The sequence below is a fragment of the Coturnix japonica genome, chromosome 26, assembly GCF_001577835.2.
Source record: "Coturnix japonica isolate 7356 chromosome 26, Coturnix japonica 2.1, whole genome shotgun sequence".
Lineage (NCBI taxonomy): Eukaryota > Metazoa > Chordata > Aves > Galliformes > Phasianidae > Coturnix > Coturnix japonica.
Window position 1 is genome coordinate 3,800,444 of NC_029541.1, and position 26,131 is coordinate 3,826,574.

At 46.3% G+C, this 26,131-nt stretch overlaps 2 protein-coding genes across 10 annotated transcripts; both read left to right on the forward strand.

Annotated features, from left to right (window-relative positions):
- The first annotated feature begins 6 nt into the window (after window positions 1-6).
- Window positions 7-3,862, forward strand: DCLRE1B (DNA cross-link repair 1B). The gene is made up of 4 exons (XM_015885214.2): window positions 7-310; window positions 393-540; window positions 618-797; window positions 901-3,862. Exons 1-4 carry the CDS (start codon window positions 122-124, stop codon window positions 1,755-1,757), a joined length of 1,374 nt encoding a protein of 457 aa, XP_015740700.1. The 5' UTR covers window positions 7-121; the 3' UTR covers window positions 1,758-3,862.
- A 341-nt stretch (window positions 3,863-4,203) lies between these two features.
- HIPK1 (homeodomain interacting protein kinase 1) lies at window positions 4,204-26,094 on the forward strand. Of its 9 annotated transcripts, none has more exons than XM_015885208.1 (16): window positions 4,204-4,453; window positions 5,028-6,105; window positions 9,741-9,864; window positions 11,533-11,652; window positions 12,399-12,485; window positions 13,292-13,476; window positions 13,656-13,818; window positions 14,169-14,391; window positions 15,168-15,289; window positions 16,810-16,944; window positions 19,414-19,556; window positions 19,721-19,903; window positions 20,334-20,549; window positions 20,813-21,051; window positions 21,416-21,552; window positions 21,683-26,094. In XM_015885208.1, exons 2-16 carry the CDS (start codon window positions 5,030-5,032, stop codon window positions 22,169-22,171), a joined length of 3,642 nt encoding a protein of 1,213 aa, XP_015740694.1. In that variant the 5' UTR covers window positions 4,204-4,453; window positions 5,028-5,029; the 3' UTR covers window positions 22,172-26,094. The 9 variants fall into 9 exon arrangements, with proteins under 9 accessions (XP_015740694.1, XP_015740693.1, XP_015740695.1 ...); XM_015885207.1 differs by lacking the exon at window positions 4,204-4,453 and adding an exon at window positions 4,852-4,872 and having other exon boundaries at window positions 19,417-19,556; XM_015885205.1 differs by lacking the exon at window positions 4,204-4,453 and adding an exon at window positions 4,853-4,872.
- Window positions 26,095-26,131: the final 37 nt, after the last annotated feature.

Sequence of the window (26,131 nt, forward strand, 5' to 3'; positions counted from 1 at the left end):
CGGCCCCGCACCGCGCAGCCGCCGCCCCGCCCCGCATCGCCCCTCCCCTGCCCCGCATGCGTGGAAGCATTGAGCGGGAAGCTGCGGGTTGTTACCCGCTCCATCCCCGCATCCCATCGCCATGAACGGCACGTTGATCCCCGGGACGCCCATCGCCGTTGATTTCTGGAGCGTGCGGCGTGCGGGGGGCGCACGGCTGTTCTTCTTATCGCACATGCACTCGGATCACACGGTGGGACTGTCCAGCACGTGGAGCCGCCCGCTGTTCTGCTCGCCGCTCACCGCCCGGCTGCTCCATCACCGCCTGAAGGTACGGCACCACAACCCGCACACACACACACACACCATCAGCCCTGTCGATCCCGCATCCCAGCCCTCACACCCTCCCGCAGGTCCCCACGCGCTGGATCCACCCGCTGGAGGTTGGGCAGAGCCACGCGGTGAGCGAGGAGGTGACGGTGACGCTGCTCGACGCCAACCACTGCCCCGGCTCCGTCATGTTCCTGTTCGAAGGCTCGTTCGGCACCATCCTTTATACAGGTTCGGTACCATCCTTTATACAGGTACGGGGTGCTTAACGTGGCCCCACCGCCGCCCTGACGGCCCCATTCCCGCAGGTGATTTCCGCTACAGCCGCTCCATGAAGCTCGAACCATCCCTGAGCGGCCGCCGCATTGACCGGCTGTACCTGGACAACACCAACTGCCGCCTGCGCCGCTCACTGCCGTCACGGAGCCGTGCTGCACATCAGGCTGCTCAGCTCATCCGCCAGCACCCGCAGCACCGCGTTGTTATCGGTGAGTGATGCCCAGTGCCATCAATGGGTGATGCCCAGCATCAATGAGCGCCGCACGGTGCCTGCCCTGCTCCTCCCGCCGTGATAATACTGTGATAATACAGGTGTGTACAGCCTGGGGAAGGAGGAGCTGCTGGTGGACCTGGCACTGGAGTTCGGTACGTGGGTCGTGGTGAGTCCGTCGCGCCTGGAGCAGATGAAGCTGCTGGAGCTGCCCGAGGTGTTCACAGCGGAGGAAGGAGCCGGCAGGATCCGAGCAGTGGATGTCTCTGAGATCCGCCGGGACACCGTGATGAGCTGGAACGTGCTGCATCCGACCATCGCCATCCTCCCCACGGGCAGACCTGTGAAGGTCACCCACCCCCAAATCCACCTCGTCCCCTACTCGGATCATTCGTCCTTCTCGGAGTTGTGTGAGTTTGTGAAGTGGTTGAAGCCCTGCTCGATCATCCCGATTGTGAAGGACAACATGTGCTACGCTGCCTTTCAGAAATACCTGAGTCCTGACCACCAGGCACTTCCTGGCCTTGGGATTCCAAAGCCTCTGCAGGTACCTGCACAGCAGCAGAGCAAAACAAGGAAACAGAAACCCGTGTGCCTTGTAAAAAGAGCTGCCCAGCACTCTGTGCCCAAAGGAGTTGTTTATGAGCCTCTAGAGGAATGTGCTGAGCAATCTGAGGGGCTCGGGGGTGTTACAGCTCCTCGGCAGCACTCCCACGAGTCAACTTTCTGCTCCCACGAAGATGGTATTTGTTTTTATGACTATGAGGAGGAAGAGCCAAGTGGAGAACAGCCAGGGGGAGCAATGGCAGCTGGCACTGCCGGGCAGTCACTTGTTTCTGATGAGGACTTTGAAAGTGAACTTGCAAAGCAATATTTACTCACTCCTTTAAATGCCTTAAAGCAGAGTTCCTTCCATAAGGCTGTAGAAGATTTATTTAGTAGGTGGGAGGCGTCCTGAAAATTGTCTGTTGGGGCGAATGCAGTTGATGAGAACGATTCTGAAAGCCTTCAAACTGCATCCTTTCCTTTGTGAGCAGGTTTCTCATCACAGGAGAGGAGCTCAGCTATGAGGATTTGGTTTTGGTTCCTCTTATTAGAGGCAAAAGAGAATCGAGGGCTAGTTAGTAGAGATCACATTTTTTGTTTATTTATCTTTGACTTTGTTGGGTCCCCATTCTGTGCTCAGGCAACGTGGTCCCTCTGCATTTCTGAACCATTAATCTCATTTTTGCAGAGATTTATGTGTCTGTTGTGGCTGTATCTACTGCTGGGTTGGTTCATGTTGAGCAGCAGAGGGCACGAGCTGCCTGCAGCCTGATGGGCTCACGTGTGATGGAAGAAGTAACAAAGGGGAACTGGAGTCCTGCAGATCTTACTCTACACATCTATGCTGCTTCATTGACATTCATATTTATAAGTACTTTAAGATGTGTTACAGATATTTATTAGGTTATATTTAAAAGCTGGTGCTTAAAGAAATGTAGAAGATGAAGTGCCTTTCTAATCGCTGAAATACCTCCGGGCAGCACTGACTCTCTCACCTCTCAGCACTACTTTCATATTAATTGTAAATACACTTTTCAGGTCATTGCCTGGAAAAGACAGGATTTATGTGAGTTCTTGACTTCCTGCAATGGAAGCATCTCACTGTCGTCTGCAAGTCCTGTTTTTCCCAGTGAAAATTAAACTCCAGAGCCTTATCAGGTCAGCATGAATGGAAGCACCTGCTTCTTGTATAACATCTGAGGCTGCCAGGGAAGTAACAGCCCTTTGTTTGCAGTAGTTTGTTACTGGATGCCTTGGAGATGCAGGCTGTGCTCGGGTGCTGTTGAAATGTGAGTGACTCATTGACATGCAGGGTGAAACTGCTTGTACTCCAGATTCCACTGTGCCGCTCTGAGCTGCAGCATCTCCACTGCTTACAAGTAATGCACAGAGCTGTGTCAGTGCTGCTAGTTGTTCTGCTTGCAACACGGCAGTGAGAAGCTGTAGCCAAGTGTTATGGGGCTGCGTGTCACTCATCCCTGCAGTAAAGTGCTCAGACCGAAGCCCTCTCAAATCTATCCATGCAGAACATGCTTGAGCTGTTTATCTCTGCTCCACAGTTGAGAGCCAAGCCCCAGTGGGATGAAACAGAGACCATAGAGGAGCTCAAAGCAGAGCTGAGTTCCTTTTGGCAACATTTCAGCCCTGTTTTAACAGGCTGTGATCAAACACTGGTGTGTCACAAGGGCAGGGCAAGGCTTATGGCTCTGGGAGCAGCTCTGCCCTCTCGAGCTCCTCCACACAGTGCATTGCATTGCAATACTATGGATATTGTTCCTAACTGCTTCCCATGTTAAAGGCTCCAACACAACAACCTCCCTGCTTCTGAGCTGCTTTGGGTTGTTGTAGCCCATGTTCCTGTGGCTGTTTTTCTAGATAAGAACTGACATATCGGGGAAATCTGTTCATCTGGACAAACATACTGGGGGTATTTTGTAACGTCACAACAACCTGAAGCCTAAAATCTCAGGTTTAGTGTGCGTTTTAAAGCCTAAAATCCCAGGTTTTGTGCTCTTCTAAGAGCCCTTCTGAACGAATAACTGGAAGTGTAGGAAAGGCGGGTGCCCTGATCGTCACCTGAGCTGCTTTGACGTGAGCTGCTGTCTGCATCCAGCTCTTTGGGCTGCATTTGCAATCCCTTCTGCTCCGTTTTTACCCTCTTGAAGTCCCTGCAGTGCCTGTTTTCCTTGCTGTTATTTTGCACTCAGCTGAGCGCAGCCTCAATGCAAACTGCCCTGAGTGTGCAATGATTGTTAGGGAGGAACCTGACCAGCCCTGCGAGCAGGTGCCTGTGCAGATAAGGAGCATATTCTATCTTGGTGTGTGTGCTCAGCTCCTGCCATGCACAGCACAGTGCACAGCTCACCCTGTGCTTGTTTTCCATGCCAACATGCACACACAATGCTTGTCGTGTTATCAAACCAAGGCTGCCTTTAGGCTTTGCTGCTGTTTGTGGTCTCACCTGTGTGTTGACCCACACGATGGCTGTGAGAGTAAACATTATGTGTTGTTCTGTGAGGCACCGTGCGGTGTTTGGATGATTTATTACAATAAAATGATTTATTACAATAAAATGATAGAAACCGACGAGCTGCGGTATCGCTGGGATTGGGCTGTAATAAGGCGACCCCAAGAGCCCTGCACACCCCGTTGGAGCTCTGTGTCCCCATCCCACCCCGTTGGAGCCCGGTACCCGCAGCCCGGCCCGTCCCATCCCGTCTCAGCCCGTGGCTCCTCCCGGCCGCTCCGCCCCCTTCCTTTGCTCGGCGCTCTGCCCGCCCCGCTCTGTGCTCGGCTGCCTCAGTCTGGCGCCAGCGGCCTTGGGGCCCGGAGCGGCGGGAGCGCTGTGGCGGTGGCGGCGTCGCTCGGGCCCGGCCGGGCGGAGGTGGCGGCGGAGACGGCGCGGAGCTGGGGGAGCCCGGCCGTGCCGTGAGGGCGAGGCGGAGCCTGGCGGCGGCGGAGCGGCCTGGGGGCTCCCCCCGGCGTGCGCGGGCCGAGCGGGCCGGGCCGGCGGCCGCGGCGGGGCTATGATGAGCCCGCTGCGGGGCTCCGCACCCCCGCGTGTCCCACAGGCAGCTTCGGCCCGAGGCTGAGAACCACACACCGGCGGTGAGTGCAGCGGGGAGCCGGGGGGAGGGCTCGGGCCTGTGGCGGGCGGCAGCGCGGGGCCTCGCCGCTCGGCTGGGCCTGGTGTGGGCGGCCGCGCCCCGAGCGGGCGGGCGGGCAGAGCGGGCCGGAGCGCGGCGCTCCTGGCAACGGGCGCTGTGTGCAACGCAACGCAACGCAACGCGGCGTTCCGGCTCCAGCACGGCGCTGAGTTGGGCTGTGCCGGGTCGGGCTCCATTTGGCTCCGCTGTGGCCGTTAGGGAGGGAAACGGAAACAAACGAAGTATCCGAGCACCCCGCGCCTCCCGCCTGCGTGCCGGGTTCCGTGTTCCTGCTGTGCTGCCCCGTCATGCGCCCCGTGCTGCTCAGCCTTAGGGATGTGGAGCACCGAGCTCTGTGCGTGTTGTGCTGCCGGCATGGAGGTAACGCGGTGCTGTTGTGTGCTATGAGGGTGCCTTAGCAATGGGTGGTTGCACACATGGCTTCCCCAGGCTTTGGTGGTGCTCAGGGAGATCCTCAGCATGTTTCTGGTTCTGATGGCACCCTGCTGCTGCTAACGGGTTCTGTCCTTCCTCAGGTATGGCCTCACAGCTGCAGGTGTTTTCCCCTCCGTCAGTATCCTCGAGTGCCTTCTGCAGTGCCAAGAAACTGAAAGTGGAGCCCTCCGTCTGGGATGTTTCAGGACAGAGCAGTAGTGACAAGTATTATACCCACAGCAAGAACCTCCCAGCAGCTCAAGGGCAAGCAAGCTCTTCTCATCAGGTGGCCAACTTCAGCGTCCCTGCGTACGACCAGAACCTCCTTCTCCCCGCTCCTTCTGTTGAGCACATTGTGGTTACAGCGGCTGACAGCACGGGCAGCAGCGCGACAGCATCCTTCCAGAACAGCCAAACCTTAACGCATAGGACCAACCTTTCTTTACTGGAACCGTACCAAAAATGTGGATTAAAAAGGAAAAGTGAAGAGGTAGACAGCAACGGTAGCGTGCAGATAATTGAGGAACATCCACCTCTCATGCTGCAAAACAGACCTGCGGTGGGTGCTGCGGCCACGACCACCACGGTAACCACAAAGAGCAGCAGTTCCAGTGGAGAAGGGGATTATCAGCTGGTCCAGCATGAGATCCTGTGCTCCATGACAAACAGCTACGAGGTCCTGGAATTCCTGGGCCGTGGGACGTTTGGGCAGGTGGCAAAGTGCTGGAAGCGAAGCACAAAGGAGATTGTAGCCATCAAAATCCTGAAGAACCATCCTTCCTACGCCAGGCAGGGCCAGATAGAGGTGAGCATCCTCTCTCGCCTGAGCAGTGAGAATGCAGACGAATATAACTTTGTTCGCTCCTATGAATGCTTTCAACACAAGAATCATACATGCCTTGTATTTGAGATGCTAGAACAGAACTTATACGATTTCTTAAAACAAAACAAATTCAGCCCGTTGCCCCTGAAATACATCCGGCCAATTCTGCAGCAAGTGGCTACTGCCTTGATGAAGTTAAAGAGCTTGGGTCTGATACACGCTGATTTGAAGCCGGAAAACATTATGTTGGTGGATCCCGCACGCCAGCCCTACAGAGTGAAGGTGATAGACTTTGGTTCAGCCAGCCACGTATCCAAAGCAGTGTGCTCCACTTACCTGCAGTCGCGCTATTACAGGTGAGTAGTGACACAATGCTTGCTTTCAGAATGCTGCCCTGGCACGGGAAAGCTGATCTGATAGGGACTGGCTTCTGCAAATGCTTCTGACTCTTCTGCTGTTCGGTCTGATTACAGTTAGGGGCCAGGGGAAGGAAATCATCAGCCTGTTCACCTTTCTGCCTGTTTCCTGGAGGTTTGTGAAACTTGTGTGTGAATAAATGGAACTTCTGCTTTGCAAACGTGGCATAATGTGCAGTCTGCTGCCTTCCTCTTACCCCACATTAAGGCAGTGAGTTGATTAGTTCTGTCATGAGTTTGTGATGCTGTGAGACCTGTAGTTCTTTATAAATGGCCATGAGATGGGTCTGTGCTGCCCTTGGTGAGCTGTATAAATGTCTTCTGCTTTACTGCTAAGAATTAAAAAGAAAAAAGCCCTATTTTATGGGCAGACAAACTCAGAAAGAGTAGGTAAAGCAGGCTGTACTTTTCAGTTTTTCCTCAAGCTTGGTTCTGTCAATAAGAGAGTGTAAGTAGCCATAGACTTCAATTAGCAGCTGTGCCTCTGCCTTCAGAGGGAAGCGAGCAGGTCTGTGCTGTGTGTGAGGGGTTGCTCTGGGTGAGCTCGGCACAAAACACAGCCAGTATCTGGTCCTTCCAGCTGGGACAGACCGGGCTGGGACACCCCACCCTGCCTTGCCCCTGTTTGATGTCTTTCCCGAGCTTCACTTTCAGGCCAGCTCTTACTTTGTGCTTGTTCTGTTTGTTCTCTTGCTGCTTCTTGCACCGAGTCCCATCTTTCTATACAGTTTCCTTCACGACATACACCCTTCTCTTAATGCTTTCCTAATGATCTTCACTCAGCTGGTTGGCACCGATTTTTTCAATTCTAAAGTACTTATTTTTTGTAGCTGCAATTGTCTTTTATGCACTATGACTCTGTTAAAACGCTCGCTTTCTAAAATACATTATTAATCCTGTTGTTGCGTTGACCACTGCTCAAGTCTGCTCTGACTTGCAACAGATGTGGGCAGAGCAGCCTGGAGAGGCTCATAGTGCTTTCCAGTTTGTAATATGGTGCGCACAAAAGCCAGATTGGCTGAGACAAAAGTAGCAAGGGCCGATAAGTATCTGGAAGGGGCTGCTGGGAAGGAAGCTGGCTGCTTGTCTTTGTGTGCAGGGCTGAGCTCAGAGCTGCTTCCGCTGCCCTCAGAGCTGGGACTGACGCTGCCAGGAGGGTGAGAACCTTCAGACTGTCTGCTGTACTGAAGTTAAGAACGCTGTGATGTGGAAAGCTAATGTTTAGGTTGATATGTAATTAGCTGGATGGTGTTGCTTAGTAAAATCCACGTTCCAGGAACTTAGGAAGATGGTGCAGAAGCCACTTAATTGTCAGAGCTGGATTGCTGCAAACAATTCACGTTAAATTCATGTTCAATGGGCTCTAAGTTTGATTCTTTTCAGTGCCTTAATAAGACAATACAGACCAGTTCTTCATTTGGCTCTGTCAGCCATTAAGAATAAACTTGAAGTGTTGTGTGATTCCATGGCCTGTTACTGGACTGAGTTTCCTGTAGAGAACTCTGAAGCAGCCAAATCAGATGCCATAAGATAAATTTGCTGATCCATATATGTGCCCTGAGGGGAAAATCATTCCTTTATTAATTACACTCATTGCTACTGAGCAGTGATCCATCTTTGTTTGAATGAGACTTGGAGCTCTGAATAGGACAGAAGGGAAAAACACCTCTGTGCATTTAGGAACGTGGCATGTTCTGAAGGGTTTCAACCAAGCCTTGGATTCTTCTGCTGCTGCTTTGAATCCTCTTTTAACAGTGCCCAAGCAGATTTGCTAACTTTGGCAGTCAGAGCAGACTTGACAAGCACGTATGTAAAGCGTGAATGTTTGATTTCTTATTTCAAAGAGCTTAAGACAGTAAAGCTCACTTTAATCTTTCACAGGCCAGCTATGAAAGTGACCTGTGCCTGTTGTCCTGTTTCAACTCACATCTCATAAGGCCACTAATTATAGCAGTGTGAGAGAAGATGATAGAGACTCATTTGCCAGCTCTGTCCTTGAATCAGAATGAAGTTGAGTGGCTTGTGAGGAGTTCATTTAAGTCCCAGGGAATAAAATGCATAGAATTTAACTTACTGTCATTCTGATATTGAAGTTTCAGTACCTGTTAGCCTATAGAGAGCTGCATCTAGCCTCACCTGGTCCTTTTACAGTAAAAGCTTTAGCTGGAGATTCAGAATTGAAATATCAGATATTCCTCATGTTGACAAGATCATATTTTCACATAATAAAAGAACTGCCTTCCTTTAAAGCTGAGCAGCAGGGTTTAGGTCTGACCTCACTGCAGTCAATAGCCAGCGCAGTCATCTGCCTTTTTAGAGGCCTGGGCAGCTGGGATGAGTGCTTTATTTTGGAGCCTGGCTCATGGTAATTGTGTACAGTCACCTTAACCAAGGGCTGTATCTGTGTCACCTCAGCTCAGAGGGGGGTTAATAGGAGAGTCACTCCTTGTTGTGTGTGAACTGCACTTGGGTTGAACAGTTGAAGGTGTGAGATCTGTTGGCACCTGTATGTTATGCAAAGCATTTCAGAGTTCTGTGGAAAGATCAGAATTGGTTTCAGAAGGTTTTTTTTAACACCAGGCTCTACAATATGGTACAATATAAGGAATGGCATGTTGGCCTTAGGACATGCTACCAAAGTCACGTCATGAAAACCACTAGCCTGTAGTTCAGGACTTTTCTATCTTTGCTGTTGTGTTAGTTATGCATGAAGAAGAGCAAGGTTTTAATGTTTGTACTTTCCAGAGTAAATTCCCATACCAACTCACGTGGTTCTTGCAGCACTTGGGCTTTATGCTGTATGCAAATACATGACCAGAATTGTGTCTAACAGCAAAGCATCAGTTTGTTTCAGAACTGAGTGTGGGTGAAGAGTTGTCCTAAAGCATCATTTTGTGTCCTGAGTTGCTTCCAGAAGGAAATCTCCCTGAAATCCTTCCTGCAGCATCGATTTTTCCCCATCACCTGTTCAGGGCAATCCAGGCCGATACATTTTGCTTTAGCTGTGGTTCAGTGCACAGAAACCTGTAGCACAACCTTGAAGAGAAGTCAGAATATCCAGCTGTGCTCTTCTGATCTGTTTTCAACTCGAAACTCTCCAAACCCTGCATGAAAACGAGTCAACAGAAAGCAGGTGCCTCCATCAAGAGCTTCTTTTTCTGGGTCTGCAGGTGTGATTCCTTTCCACATGCAGGCAGCTGGGTGCCTGGGTAGGGAGACCTGCAAAGAAAGGTCTGGGCACCCTCTGCCAGGACGTCTCTGTTAGGGCAGGCTGTGTGCTGTCTCAGGGATGCCTCTGTTGTGTGTTATTAAAGCAGTTACTAAAGGAGTCACTCTGTCTCACAGCTGCATAAGGTTGGAGAGCACCTGGCAATAAAGCAAAATCAGCCGTGCAAAGTGATAAAAAGGTAGAGCTTGTTAGGACACCTAAGGAAACGTCTGCTTGAACATGAATCTCTTAATTTCACATGGATTTACTCAGATGAAGGAGCATTATCCAGAGAAATTATTAAAGGGCTGTGTTTTCTTGAAGATTTTAACCCTCCTTCCCCACCTTTTTCTTTCATTTTCATCAGGGCTCCTGAGATCATCCTGGGTTTACCATTCTGTGAAGCTATTGACATGTGGTCGCTGGGCTGTGTGATAGCTGAGCTGTTTCTGGGCTGGCCTCTGTATCCAGGAGCCTCTGAGTATGATCAGGTGAGTGTGTGGGGAGCGTGGGGATGTTGAGTTGAAGCCACAGTGATCTGTATCCAGACCCTTTGAACCCAACGTATTTGGGCCCATGGTGTCTCTGCAGTACCAAGGGCAAGGCACCAAAAAGGCATTTTGCACTAATTATTTCTTTCAGTGGATTCTTAGCGTTATTACCTGGGCTCCTCAGTTGCCTGTAAAGGGGCAAAAATTCTGTGTAAGGGGTTTTTTAAGACTGACTTTTCCACTGTGGTTTTTGTTGGTGATGTGACAACTCTTGGTATAGTTTTCCTTATGTGACAGAGCACACAGAAGTAAGCTTTCAAACTTAGTTTTTGGTATGGGCTAGGTATTCACTAGCTAACACTGTGAATTTCCAAAGGAAACCCAGCGGTACTTTAATGAGCAGAATGAGTTAGAAAATAACTGAGACACACCATGGTGGTTTCCTTGCACAGTGAGTTTAGTGTAATTCTGAGAACCTTATCTAGCCATGTATGTGGGTGGGGAGGAGGTGCTTTTTCCATTGCTTAACAGCAGGATTTTGCAGTCCTTTGTAAGGTGTGACTTCATGTGGTTGATTTTGATATCTGAATTGCCCTTGAAATATGGAGATGGTTTGCTTTCATGTTTTCTGAGGTTCCACAGCAGCAAATGAAAGCTCGGGCAGAACTTCTGCAGGGACCTCTTAGGAATGAGTTCACAGCTTGGGATGGGTTTTACAATGATTGTTTAAACATTATTTACTTATAAGGAAGAGATAAGTCTCATAGGCCAGCAGATCACTTAGCTGAGCTACTGTGTGGATACCAAAGATAGCTGCCTGCAGATACTTCAGATTCACACTGGCATACATGGAAAGTGAATCAGTTGTTCTATCTGGCACACAAACTATAACCATCAGTTTATCACCGTATTCAGCTGCTCTGAGGAGGAGGAGGAGTTTTGCAAATAAGACAAGAGACGTGCTAAAAAAGCTATATATGAAAATCTGAACAAAGCCCAGTTACCATAACACTGTGCTCCTAGCCATTAGTTTTATAAATTAGAATGTTACTGGTTTTCTTGGAAACTTTTAAATAGGCTCCTGCTGGGGAATAGTCGTGACAAAGGTGATGTCACGTTTCTCACTGTACTCCTGAAGAGCAAATATCAGCAGCAGCCATGTAACATTTAGAATATATCAAAGAACGTGCTGTGTTTTATAATAACGGGCTGTTTTGGAGCACGCCTTTGTGCCTGGTACCTCTCTGCCTTGTGTCTTACTGATGCTATCGCAGCTGGTCAGGTGCCTCTTTCAGATTTCTTATGATTTTGTTATGTGTTAAATGTATTAAACGCTTTTGAGGACACGAGCGATTGGATTAGAGGTTTGGGCTTGCTTTCTTCAAATGAGAGCTTTGTCATGACATTGTTGTGTGCTCAGAGTGCAGGCAAAGATGATTTTCATAAACCAGTGTTTATACAAAACCTACAATTTTGGCAGATAATGTGACTGAACAAGTTAAATATCCTTAGAAATACTTGAGATAGTCTCTTTAATGTCAGTTATCTGGGCATTCTTTATTTGCAGGTGGTTTCTTAATAGCTGTGAACAAAGCTGGTTGCTAACTGCTACGTTAAGCATCAGCTGATTATTTTGGGAGTCCTGATTCTTATTATTTTCTTTCCTAGATTCGTTATATTTCACAAACTCAAGGCCTTCCAGCGGAGTATCTTCTCAGTGCAGGAACGAAAACAAGCAGGTTTTTTAACAGAGATCCAAATTTGGGATACCCACTGTGGAGGCTAAAGGTTTGTATGTCTTCTTAACGTCCAATTCTGTTTTGTTCACTGTGGACTTGCTATAAATCGACACCTGATTCGTTAAGGTTGGATCTGAAATGCCATTCAAATATCATTGATTTGTGTAATGCACTCCAGAAATTGTGCAGACCTCCTAATACTCAGCTAACAATAGCAACTATGAATGATAGCACCAGCAAAGAGTGGGTGTTGAAGTAACTGAGATAATGGTTGCTTATTATGGTCTGCTCAGTCTTGGAAGCATGTCATCTCGTTGTCATCTCCTGACAATAGGGAGTAAAGTGGGGAGCATTTCCTGATGGTGATTTTCAGCTGAACAGAGATTGGTTTGTGTACTGGCAGAGGACAGGAAGGAGTCAGATGGACGTTTGATTGACTTTTAAGCTGAGCTGCAAAAGGAGGGAATTTTGTTTTTCTTTTTAAAAAGGAGATTAAAAAATAGTCTTTTCCTAAATCAGAGCTCTTCTGTTCTTTTCACATTAGTACTTACCTAAGAAAGCCTTGAGGGGAACTGATCCAGTTGTTAATTCAGCTTTGGCAGTGAGTAATGAGTGGTATTTCCAGTTTCAGAGGGATGAGAACCCGTGACTGCTTGTGTTTGGCATGCAAGCATATGATTTATACTGAAGCAGGCAAAAGATGACCTGGCTCAATGCTTGTCATGTTGCTTTTTCTTTTTTCATATCTCAGTTTCTCAAAACTCCATTCATATTAACAAATGCTTTATTTTATAGACCCCAGAGGAACATGAGTTGGAGACAGGGATAAAATCAAAAGAAGCAAGGAAATATATATTCAACTGTTTGGATGATATGGCGCAGGTATGTAGAAACACACAGACAACTCATTTTAAGTACATACGTTATTGGTGTCTTTAAGATGAGGCTCCTGAACCAGTACAGACTTCTTCCACATATTATTGAGAACACTGATATAGGTTTGCCATGGTGCCAATTTGCATCAGAAATCACTGTATTAAAGGCTGTGAAAATGTTAATTATGAAGCAATTAGAGATTTCCTGTTCTTGCTTAGGCTTTGATCTGGTGGATGTAACAAGTGTTCTTAGCCTGCATTGCTAGGAACAGCTTAGCTGCAGTCAAGTAGCAGGGAAGTTAAGCACCTGCAGGTGTTTGTAGGATTAGGGCTCTTGGTGAGCCTTGGAAATCTGAGAGAGCGCGTTGACTGGAACCACAGCTTGTTCCATTTGCCCATTATGTTTTCAGAATTTATAAGTGGGAATATCTGAGTGTTTTTAATGATTTGAGGCCTTGAGTCTTAAACACGTTGGTCTCCATTTCCTATTGATTTTCTAGCTGTTATCATCACTGTACATCTGTGCAGAGAATGTAGAATCTCACCAGTCAGTTTTTCTAGCCTCTTACGGCCCTGCTAGGCAGTGGAGAATGAAGCCTGGCTGCTGTCTATTGAGCAGACCAACTTCATGTTGAGATGAGAATGCTTGTGTAAGATTGACTTCCTTCCTAAATGCTAGTGCTATAGTAGCTAAAGTTAAGCTGGCTCAGAGACAGAAATGGTTTGTAAATATTTGTGTTTGATATGAAGTTACTGAATGGTTAAGCAGTAATGAATGTAATGTTTGCATACTACTCTCATTTTGTTTTCAAGGTGAATATGTCTACAGACTTAGAAGGGACCGACATGTTGGCAGAGAAGGCTGACCGAAGGGAGTATATTGATTTGTTGAAGAAAATGTTGACTATTGATGCAGATAAGAGAATTACTCCGCTGAAGACTTTGAACCATCCTTTTGTTACAATGACCCATCTACTGGATTTCCCACACAGTAATCAGTAAGCTTCCTTGGATTCCTTGTTTTGTTTCAGGGGGACCCAAAAAAGCAACAATAAAAAAAAAAACAGGAAAATAAAAGTACTTAACCTGAAAGCATGTTCATAACGTCAGGAATGTAGTATCTCTGTTGAATTGCATTGTACCTAATCTCATGTTTTCCTTCTGTCTTCTCTTCCAGCGTGAAATCCTGCTTTCAGAATATGGAGATCTGCAAGCGAAGAGTTAATATGTATGATACAGTGAATCAGATTAAGAGCCCATTCACCACTCACGTTGCTCCTAATACAAGCACAAATCTGACAATGAGCTTTAACAACCAGCTCAATACAGTGCACAACCAGGTAATAGCATCTGCTAACTGTTTTGTACTAATAGAAAAACTTGAGCAGCCTCATTTTAAGCCCTCTGTTCTTTTCTGCAAAGCAGTATGTTTAAGTCACATTCCACAATTTGTATTCTTGTTTTGAAGTCTTGTTTTCCATAACTTAGGCCAGGGCTCTTTTTTACCTCATCACATTGGCCTGTCAGTTCAGCGACATACGTGAAGTTGGTGCAGCTTATGTTTTTTCTTATGTTATCTTGGGCTTTTTACTTAAAACCTTTTCCTGGTGCTTGCTACACAGTATAGTCTTGACGGTTCTTGTTTTACAATGAGTGCAATTGATAAATCTACATTGTTTTTGTTTTCTAGGCCAGTGTGTTGGCTTCCAATTCTACTGCTGCTGCTACTCTTTCCCTGGCAAACTCGGACGTCTCCTTGTTAAATTATCAGTCTGCTCTCTATCCATCATCTGCAGCACCAGTTGCAGGTGTGGCACAGCAGAGTGTCTCCTTGCAACCTGGAACCACCCAGATCTGCACGCAGACCGACCCATTCCAGCAGACATTCATTGTTTGTCCCCCTGCTTTCCAAAGTAAGCAGAAAAAAGCATCTTTGTGTGATACTGTGCTTTCAGTTAGATTAAAATGAGGAATTGTGATTGACATCATGTTGAGAAAGTGCAGAAGATCACTCTGTGTGTGTCACATCAGAATGAAGAGCAGAATCAGGTCAGACACGGGTAGACAGTTTGGTTTTCTTCCAGGTGAGCTTGAGCAGGTGGCAGTACTTTGCCTGCCTCAGTTGCAGCCTTCATCTGGTTGCTCAACCAGTTTTTCCCTTCGAACTGAACACAACAACATTCCTCAGAAAGCACTGAACACAGTCAGACTTATCTGAAAATAAGAAAACGCCTGGCCATGTTTTTTTTGTACCAAGAGAGAATATCTGCTCAAGTCAGTTCACAATCACTGATGCAGTTGTGTAGTTTGCTAACAAGAAATGAACCATCACAAACTGCAATCAAGTTAGTACAAGCATAGTTCTGTTAAAACTGGAAGTTCTTCATTTGTTTTTATACCTGGGTTGTGCCAGTCTGGAGTATTATTTATGAAATGGGAACTACTGGTGTGTGAAAACAAGGCTGAAGAATTGAACAGAGCTTTTGAGAGCTGGTTGTCCATCGTTGTCCTTTAGCAATGGGGGCTGCAGAAGTATTTACTCCAGCTGGTGTTCTATTAGTAAGACTTTTGTCAAAGGAAACAGTTTTTCTTCATCTGACCCTCTATTCTTTTACTTGGTTGGAACTTGAAAAGAACACATAGACATAAGTAAACCGTCTGAGCTATGATTTATTCTTGTCCTCCACAGCTGGACTTCAGGCAACTACAAAGCATTCCGGGTTCCCAGTAAGGATGGAGAATGCTGTCCCAATTGTACCACAAGCACCTGCAGCACAGCCACTGCAGATCCAATCTGGAGTTCTCACACAGGTAAAAAAAGATAAAATAACAACAAGAATTCCTGAGTTAACTGTATTTCCTATCGCTGTCCAGGAGAACCTGACTTACCTTCTGGTGCTTGGGGTGAATGCTGGGAGATTCTCAGAACACTCCGAAAGGTTTAAATGCAGGTCACTTATAAGAAAGCGTTTTCTTGTTTTGTTTTTCTGGAGTATTTAAAGAGTGAACTGTTTTATGTCATGAGCCTCCCTGGTTTGAGGAGTTTGGTTTAACAGCAGGAATAAATGTGCACATTCTAGCTGTTAGAAAAGAAGACTGCCTTTTTACAACCTTAGAGCTGTCTGCAGTGTGTTTTTGTCTGCACTTCAAAAATGAGGCAGCACATTTTAGAAGAAATCTGTTCTGTGAGAATTGAGATCCCAGAAAGCAGAGGTAGCAGCAAAGGCTGTTTGTGTTAAATTTCATCTTCAAATGAAGTTGTATGAATTCTCCTCCATTAGTTGCATTGTTAGTGTGAAGTGATCTGGAGCAACGACACCCTTATTTCTGTTTGCAGTTTAAGCAACACGCACTGCCAAAATTCACAGAGCATTCTAGAAATTGATGTTATAAACATCATTAATGTGTCATAAATGAAAAAAATATATATATATTTCAAAAAAATTATTTCATATGAACAGTGAAGACCCAATGATTCCTGAGTATCATTCACTGGAAAATTGTCATTGCCTTTAAAATTGAGCACAGTCCTTTCTATTTGTATAATTTAAGCTTCTGCTGACGTTAACACATACTGTATTAATTTCACTGTCCAGGAAGTGTGTCGTACTGCTGACCTACTTGCAGAGAAGCAATTTCAGATTGTTCAGTCCAAGTAATTTGGGTGGCATTCTGTGATCTCTGTTTTGTTTGGCAGAGCTGGGCAGGTGACAGTATCCAAAAAGCAGAATATATTTGAAGGAAGCCCATCTTGAATCCAAACGTTAGTTTTCTTGAGAAGGCAAATTGTAAACTGAGAATCTGATTTTATTAGATATTTTAGGGACTAATGTTGGTCATTTCTTGACAGTTTCATCACAGATAACTTTGCTCCATAATAATACAAAAGACCTTTGGTGCCTTTTAATAAATGCCTTGTTTTTTTCCAAGAGTGCTGTATGTGAATGTGGAGGTATGATACTAAAAGCTGTGTCCTGGTGGGGTGCAGTTTCTTATGGCTTAGGATGTAAAAACAGTGCAGTGTGTTCTCTGGGACCTGGTAAAATATAGTAGTAGCTGAACGCTATCTCGTATTTACTTCTATACTGTGTCATGGGGGAGATGCTATTCCCCAGTTCCCTGCTCCTCGTGTTGCCCTCAGGGACATGTAATTGCTTAGAAGAACATGCCCAGGGGGTCAGAGTGTTGGTTTCACTGCACCCATTGCAATTCTGGAAGTTACTCAAGCACCGTAAAATGCCAGTGAGGTGAAACCTTGTCTAGCCCTATTGCTGAACCCACTTACCTGCCTCGGTACGTTTGTTTCACTCACTGCCTGATCTACATTTCAGGGAAGCTGTACACCACTAATGGTAGCAACTCTTCATCCTCAAGTAGCCACCATCACTCCGCAGTATGCGGTCCCCTTTACTCTGAACTGCGCAGCCGGCCGGCCGGCGCTAGTAGAACAGACGGCTGCAGTACTGGTAATTGCCTCCCTTGATTGTGTTCACTAACTGAGTTTTTGTTTTAACTTAGACTTGCAGAGGGCATGGAAGCATGTGCCATCTTGTGGCTGTGTTCTCGCTACATCTTAATGTCTTGTTGTTTTCCTCCCCAACATTGCTGAAGCACTGTCTGACTCTGATGTTTAGTGTGGCTCTGTAAAGAATCCAGATCCATTGACTATTACTCTTTACTGGCCTAGTACTACAAAGCTCTTCTAAGCTAGGCTGTAGAAGAGCTACAATTGTTCTTGTTCTCTGCTTACTATCCTATCTTTGCCTTTTGATTGCTGAATACAAAGGAATCAGTCTTTAGCTCGATTCTGCTACAGGTACCTGGATGGCCAGAACTTGAACTACCTGGCAAGTTAGCTGCCTGCTTTGTCTGGACACCTGTAAAGCTGCTTTGTGTGTAGAAATGTGTCAGGTCGTTAAGCACAGGCTAAAGCCTTTAATGACAGCCAATTCTGTAGCACACTGCTTTAGGAATCAATTTCTCTCAATCTCTGCCATTGACAACAACAGTTCTGGCCTTTTGTTATTCATAGCCAACCACAGGTAGCTCGTTTCATCCAAACAAAGATGCCGTTCTTCACAGATACTTTCAGTTTATACTTATTTCTCGGTTGAAATTAAAGGTGAGCTGTATCAAAAGTGCCACTAGATAGCGCTTAGGCTATTTGGAACTACTGCCAAAAAAATGGCGGGGGAAGTAAACACACCTTTAGGAAATGCTGGGTTCCAAAATTGCCCTCTTTGCATGGATTTGGCACCTGCACCACAACAACTTTGTAAGTGCCACAGAGAAGTCATTGTCAAACTCCAGAATCAGATCAGTGAAGCTTACGAAAGCATTGCGGTGCACTGAAGTGCTGGTATCCTCACATGTCCTTCAAAGCACATTCCATTTCTTCTGTGAACCATGTTGTTTCTTGTGGCTTTAGAGTGGTAGTTTGAGTGTCGTTTTCTTCCAAGACCTCTCCCAAAGTGGAATTTGCTCAGGCCATACCTGTATGGAAATGAAATCCTGCTCGTTTGAGTTCTGAACCGAGGGAATTGCTCCCTGTTTCGGAGGAGGGGGAAGGCAGGAGGGGTTCTCCTGGGTCCCAGCTCTGAGCTGACAGCTCCAGGGACGCATCTCCTTTCCTCCTCTTGTGTTTTGATTGCCCAAAGGCTGCTCTCTAGGCTCTGAAAACAGCAAGGGGTGACTGTAGCAGAGCTCGATTCAACAACAGGCAAATTAGATCTGCTCTCTCCTTTGCGTGTATGGCAGAGTTGCCGCTCAGCTCCCCCATACAGCAGCGGGAGTCAGAGCCGGCTCCGAGCTGCCAGCCTGAATTCTGAGCTTCCCCGGAGAACTTACCATTCCTGTTTGGATTCTGGGAGCCTTTGGCGTGAATTTGCTCACCTTTAGTGCTTCCAACACTTCTCCCTGCTGCTTCCCCTCAGTTTGCATTAGCCATTTGCTAAGCTTTGCGTATTTTTGTCCTTCCTCTGTCAAAACAGTTCGTCGCTTGGAAGGCCCGGTTTCTGCCTCTCATTGGGAATTATATATCTTGCTGTATTAAACTCTCTGCTTTGTCTTGTGCAGGTGTTGGCTTTTGGAAAGACGCATGGTGTGACTTTTAACATATTTCTCTTTATTTATTTATTTTAATATTATTGTTATTCCGCTTGTGTTGGCAGAGGGTTTCGCAGTTCTCTGCTTTGAAGGCTTCTTGTTTGGAACCAGTATTTGTAACACGTGGATCTGTTACTTGCAGAAATACTGCCTTTAAAACAAGCAGCATTTTTACAGTTCAGTGTGCAATAGAGAAGCAGTTTCAAAACCTTAGGAGTAGCACAATTTAGGTCATTGTTGGCTTTTTTTCCCCAGAAAATTCTGCATTTTGCCAATTTGAACAGAATCACTGATAGTACCAATGAATGAAAAATAGCTTCCTGTACCTCCCAAATCACTAGATATTTTTCTCACCATGGCTTTTCTTTACTATTTTAGTTGAGGAGGTGTAGCTTTCCATGATGACAGCGCTATCTCAGCTATGAGATGGCTACTGTAGTATGAGCCCTGCAATCCAGACAAACAGAAAGAGCCAAACTGCCTTTGTCTGGAATCTTTCAGCAGAGCAGTGTGCAGAAACCTTTGTGCAGAGTAGCCCAAAACACTTGTGATGCATCCAGCAATACAATACCTGGCTGCATTCTGCAGTACGATATGTCACTTCTCCCCAGTGGCATTTGGGCTACGAAAGGTCAGCACAGTGTCAGGAGAAGCTTGTTTCTCTCTTTTTTTTTTTTTTGTACTGAGACCTTTTGAGAAAGTGCAATGATGTGCCCTTATCTCTGCAAGTTAACAATCTGCGTAAGTGCATTTATTGCTTGGAACAGCTCTCTCTGTCTCTGTAGGAACCGAAATCTAGTGAAGCTGTGTATCTGTTTGTTGTTTTGCAGCAGGCCTGGCCTGGGGGAACCCAGCAAATACTGCTTCCATCCACCTGGCAGCAGCTCCCAGGGGTTGCCTTGCACAATTCCGTTCAGCCAGCAGCTGTGATTCCAGAGACCATCGGCAGCAGCCAGCAATTAGCTGACTGGAGGTAGGGACTACGTGGGGTTCAGTCCCATGTGCTGCATTGCACAGAATATCTCCCTCCCCTTTCAAAATCACGCAGGGGCTCAGTGCAGCTGTGCCTGTGCTGCAGTGCCTGCAGTGTTGTCATGGGCTTTGGGTCTTTTTGTGTTGTTTTTTTCCCTGCCCCAGGAATGCACATTCCCATGGAAATCAGTACAGCACCCTCATGCAACAGCCATCGTTACTGACCAACCACGTGACGTTAGCTACAGCGCAGCCTCTGAATGTTGGAGTTGCTCATGTTGTTAGGCAGCAGCAAAGTAGCAATGTTCCAGCAAAGAAGAACAAGCAGCCAGCACCAAGCACAGCCAAGTAAGGCTTTGTCTTCCAGCCCTTGTAGGGGCTGTGGGTGCATTGTGCAGGTTGCTTTTGTGGTGTGAAAAACTGTTCTTACCATCACAGAAGTAAGATTGACCAAGTGCTTTACTGTATGGGGCAAACTGAGACTTCATGCATTCAGAGTGTGCTGGTGCCGTAGCATACAACTGGCAGAAGCAGCAGCTGACTGACAAGGGGTGGCACAGAAGAATCAGTCCTGATCACAGCATTCCTGGGTGCATCGGTCCCTTCTGGGACGCATTCTGTGGTGCTTTCCTGTATTAGTGTCTGCACTGAGATTCTCTTTGTGTTTTTCTTTTTGTACTGTTCTCCATCCTGCTGGAGGCTGACGGTTCTTAATGCTGGTGTTGATTTATTCTGACTTGCTGACACATAGCTGAATACTGCTTTGCTTTTCCTCCAGGTCCAGCTCCACTCTAGAAACTGTGCCCACTCAAGTTTACTCTCTCATTGGGAGCAGTCCTCTGCGCTCCACATCCTCCTCCTCCAACGTGCTCGTCCCAGCGCAGGAGCAGCACCAGCCCATTGTGATCCCAGACACTCCAAGCCCTCCTGTCAGTGTCATCACCATTCGCAGTGACACTGATGAGGAAGAGGACAGCAAATACAAACCTGCCAGGTAGGAAGTTTATTTAGGCAATTAGTGCTGATAGATCCTGAGCTGAGCCCAACCATCAGGGAGGACAGAGACACCTACATGCAAAGCCCTGGCTCAGCTAAGAACCACTGCATAAGACAGAAAATGCAGCATCATGTTCAGTTCATTGTTTGTCTCTCTAATTAACCAGATCACATATGACTAGGAGGAGGGTATGAGATCTGTAGGGGAGATGTCGTGTGGGAAAAGCTGGAATGTTTCCTGTTTGTGTTTTTTCCCTGCAGTTTGGGTATGAAGCAGAGATCCAATGTCATCAGCTACGTTACTGTTAATGACTCACCTGATTCCGACTCCTCCCTGAACAGCCCCTATGCCACAGACCCACTTTCTTCTCTCAGGAGTACAGGTGGTGCCCTGGAGCTGCCAAGCAGGGGAGCAGCTGACAGCTCCAACTCTCGGACTATCATTGTGCCACCATTGAAAACACAGCTCAACGACTGCATTGTAGCTACCCAGGCTTCAGGTAGATATACTCTCATAGCTCACTGTGCTCAGTGGTTTTTGCGAGGGCTTGGAGGTTGGGCTTGGATGCTGTCTCATTCCTGACAGCTTTGTTTTCAGTTTTTAACTGTCTGCTTTGGGTGTGATGTTCTGAGAATGCAAGCCTCGGTCTGTTTTTAGTGTCACTGATACAATGACCTTTCATGTGTATTTGGCTGCATTCATTTAGAAAGGTCTTTTCTTGTACAATCAAATTTTAAGTTGTAATTGAAGAAATAGCTGTTACAAAAGCAGGTGCTGTGTTCTTCAGTTACCTAAGCTGGCTGGCATAGTGCATGCATGCAGCATGAGAAGGAAGAAGGGATTAAACTGATGAAATCTTTCAGGCATCCTGAGCAGCACCAGTAAGACCAAGCCTGTGGCCTCTGTGAGTGGGCAGTCATCAGGATGCTGTATAACACCAACCGGGTACCGACCACACCGCGTGGTAACAAACGGCGTGCAGCCTCTCAATCTCAGCCAGGTAAGCACTGTGTGATGTTTCCTGGCCATCGTCTGTCCTGCTGGGACATGGGTGTTAAAGGAGAGGCTCTGGCTGAACCTCTCATTGCTCCTCAGGGTTACTTTTTGACTTTTTTCCCTTCTTCTCCCAGCAGAACCAGCAAACTACAGTGCTGGCCTCACAGGAGAGAAGCGGAAATGCAGTCCCACGTAGGCAGCAAGCTTATGTGGCACCCCTCACATCAACTATTTCTCAGGCTCCCTACACGTTTCAACACAGCAGCCCAGTGCATCCCCACCTGGCAGCAGCGACTGCAAATGCACATCTGTCCAGCCAGCCACATATGTACACTTATGCTCCAACTACTGCTGCAACGTTGGGCTCCACCACCTCCATCGCCCATCTCTTCTCCCCTCAGGGCTCCTCACGGCACACCCAGTACGCTGCCCACCCCAGCACACTTGTCCACCAGGTCCCTGTGAGTGTTGGTCCGAGTCTGCTGACTTCTGCAAATGTTCCACCTGCCCAGTACCAACACCAGTTTGCTCCCCAGTCCTATATTGGTGCTTCCAGAGGATCTGCTATTTACACTGGATATCCGCTGAGCCCTACAAAGATCAACCAGTACTCATACTTGTAGTTCTTGGTAGAGCAATTCCTGTCCTGCAACAGGCTGGAGCAATTGGAGAAAGATTTCAGGTGAATCTTTACCTGGTAACAACTGCCTGCTTTTCGTTTCTCCCTTCTCTGGTTGTGTGTTGTTCAAAGATGTCTCTAGTGAGCTGAGTCACTAACCGAGCAGCATGCTTTGTTACCAGTGCAAGGGTCACTAATTAAGTTTTACAAATTTTACTTACTTTTTATAGATGCTTTTAAAAGTTCATGGTCACCTTTATTTAAAATCATTCTGTTGTGCTAATGGAAAGAGGAGGGAAGATAAGCGTCTCGGATGCCAGATCCTGATGATTTTTTTTAACTTGTATAATTGAAACAAGAAGATGAGCAGATGATTTTTCAGCAGCTTGCACAGATCCATATTGCCACTAAAACTGTAACACCCATTTATCTCTTTGTGTTGCCAGGGCAGCTCTAACACCCAAACTGAGCGTTTTAACTTTTGTTCCCTATTTCACTTTAACAACTCGCTGGTTTTGAGAAGCCATCACATCTCTGTGTGTTTCTGTCCGAGGTTTTGTTTACATCTCTGCTTGGTTTGAAGTGCTGGGAGGGGCAGCTGCCTCGTCCTGGCCACATCATTTATTCAGGAATCAACAAGAACTCAACAGGAGCCCTGGAATCTCTTTTGCTTTCCTGCAAATTCTTTGTTTCCATAACGCAGCTGAATTATTAGTGCATTCGTTGGAGAATCCCTTTAGGTTTTTCGAGGTCACACTGTGTAACAGAACTCAACGCCTTCACGAGGATGCTGAAATCTTCAGTTGAGAATGAATTGTGCCACACTGCTCTAACATTTGCATCCTGCAGCGTTAGGAGCTGGCCCAATAGCAGAGCTGGATGCCTTCACCGAAGCGCAGGGCTTTTTGATTCTGGTTATATATATATTATTTTTCCTTCATGTTTTTCTTCACGTGATTCATTTCCGAGGGAGTTGAACCATTAGAAATGCAATGAAACATCACTGTCTTGGTGTGTGTACAGCTTTTTATACTCCTGTGGCCATATCCTCCTGGATATGCCGCCAGCTTCCTTAAAGCGCTCTTACGAAGACTCGTATACAGGACGTGCATGTAGGAATTGCATAAAAAAAAAGAGGAAAAAAAAAAGAGGAAAAAAAGAAAAGAAAAAAAAAAAAGAATCCAGATTTTAAAGTTTATTACTGAATTTAAAACTATTTTAGAAGTTTTGTATTGGTGGTGTTTTAATATTTTACAGAAAATGAAATATGTACATATTGATTAGAAGAATTATAACAAGCAAAACTTCCTGCTAACCCCAAACGTTCTGTCTTTGTAATCAAGATGTGTAGTGATGATACTTGAACTCTGTACTTAGTGTTTGTCTGACTCTTAAAACGTCCCTGGGGATGGAGTTTGATGTATCCTTTGTATTTAAACCAAAATGAATTGATTCGTGTCGGAATGTATGTGATATAATGCAATGGTTAGAGCTCATCACTGTAGCACTGAGAGAGGAGTAGAGCTTCACGAGAGGAAAGGATACTTTCAGATTTGTTTTGCACAGGTATGTGTGATGAAGAGTTGTTTGGTGTGTCCCCTTATTGTAGTGCCTTAAATGATGATGTAGTGTGAATAGAGTTTACAGTGAGCTTGCCTTATGAGGGACCAGCAAGCCCCCGTCGAATTGAAGCAATTCACTACGCTTCCCACAGCAAGAACAGCGGTCTGTTGCATAGGTGCATTGTTCTCAGTTCTAATGCTGTCATAAAAAGCAACCTTTTAGTTGGAGTGAAGCGATGTTCCCTTACAGCTGTTCCTGGCAATGGCACACGTCCTGTTAGCTGTCTGTCGGTGCATTTCGAATAGGGTAGTGCTGGGAATGCATTGGAATGTTTAGTCTCATCTTGCGGAAGTGATTAAATATGTGCAATCACTTTTTAGTAGATTAGTATGGCGTTACCTTCCCCCACGTTAATAGTAGACATTTCCTGTAAAAATATTGCTAGCTTGGTGATAGGATATTTATACCAAAGAGAGCCTGCTGTAAAGCACATAATACCATTAAGAAGTTTTCTAATGCTGCTGCTAATGTGGAGTTGTTGGGAAGGTGTCAGCTGTGTGCCAGTCAGTGTGCAGGGCAAATCCAACCGTGCTTCGTTTCCTTGGGTCTCTGGTGCCAGGAATTGTTGCTCATCTCTATGGGCAGACCGGGGCTGTCCGGGTGGAAGCCAGGCTGGCTCGGGCAGCAGCGTTACGCAGCAATAAGAGGTTTTTGGTAACCTTGAATCCCAGTTAGAGCCCGTCCCAGTGGAAGACGGTCCGGTTCTCAGACAGTGCAAAAATGAACTTCTGGAATTCTGTGTGATTGATAGAAGGAAGCCTGGGCTGACCTGCCACTGACGAACCATTGAGGTTTGGTGCCTCTTTCAGCAGAGGGCTGAAGGACTTGAGAACTGGACGGTAGCATTAGTGCCCGTGTTTGGTGTGTTTGTAGTCAGAGCACTTCTGTAGCTGTGAGGATACCCAACAGGTCGTGCTGTTTTACATCACTGGTGTCAATAACGCTCTTTGTTGCCGTAAGCACTTTCTCGTTTCCGTATCACGTTGCTTGTTTGCAATACTTCCCTTCAGATACCTCCTGGGTACAGAGTTGTGCCTTTCTATCAAAGGCAAAGTTGCAACTCGTGTGTTTCAGGACAGCCTGATGTCCTGTACATGAATAGGAAATGTTGGCTATGAAGTCCAAATTGGAAAAACAAATAGACCAGCAGCAAAACGTGCTGGAATTTGGGTGCAACCCTCCCACACCCCCTAAAAAAAAGCAGGTGAAAATGGCCATTAGGATGAATCAGATGCGCTCACAGAGCACGCTGCCATCTCCTGCACTGTCCGTGTTTCCAAAAGCATTGGAACGAAGCAGACGAGATGGGAATTGACATTGGAAGGATGAAACCTGCTCTGTTCCAAAGGAGCCTGAGGCTCCTCTGGTGGCAGACACAGGACACTGAGCTGCTCTGAGCCCAGGAAGGAGCTGCATCCCTCCTGTCCAGCTTTGCCATTACTTTCAATAACCAACTGTCTCTGTTTCAGAGCTGCTACAGCCATTGCAGATAAATGCTCTCTGGGTCGAAATCAGAGTCCTCTTTAATTTCCTTTAAACCCATTTTGGGGTTCTATTGGCTCTAACCATGGTCCCACCGGGGTCCCTCAGAGCTGTTCCTATGGGTGATCTGCACTCACAGCCCTGACAGCCTCCCTGCTTAGCGCCTAATTGACGGGATGCAGTCATTAACCTCTGACTCAGCGATTCCTTTTAGTACATTGAACTCAATTGCTTCTAAATGACCGGATTGGCACAGCCCTGCTTCCTTTTATTTAAAGTTCTGAATGGTGCCGCATGTCCACATGGTTGTTTGTTGCTAAACTTTATATAAACGTGTGATTTCAGATTCAGCTTGGAATATATCTATCTCACTACATGTAGCAGTACATTATATGTAATGTTAGTATTTCTGCTTGGATCCTTGATATTGCAATGGAATTCCTCCTTTACTAAATGTATTTGATATGCGATAGTTACTGTGTACGATTTACCTTTCTTTTCTGGTTGTGCTCTTCCTTTCTACAAGCCGGTAGGTGCAGGTAGTTCCTGACATTACTGATCTATGTTTGTAATGCTGATGTACTTGGGGGGATCGGGGAGGGGGGGGCTGTAAAAATCATTTTAACAAAAAAGAAATAGCTATTTAAAAATTTAATACTAACTATATGGGAGAAGGGTCCATTGTGAAAACATAGTTTATCTTTGGATTCAATGTTTGTCTTTGGTTTTACAAAGTAGCTCGTATTTTAAGTATTTTCTACATAATATGGTAAAGATGTAGAACAATGGCAATGCATCAATAAAAAGGGTTAATTTTCTGTACTCGATCCCTGGGCTCTCTCGGTCTCTCGGTTGGGGC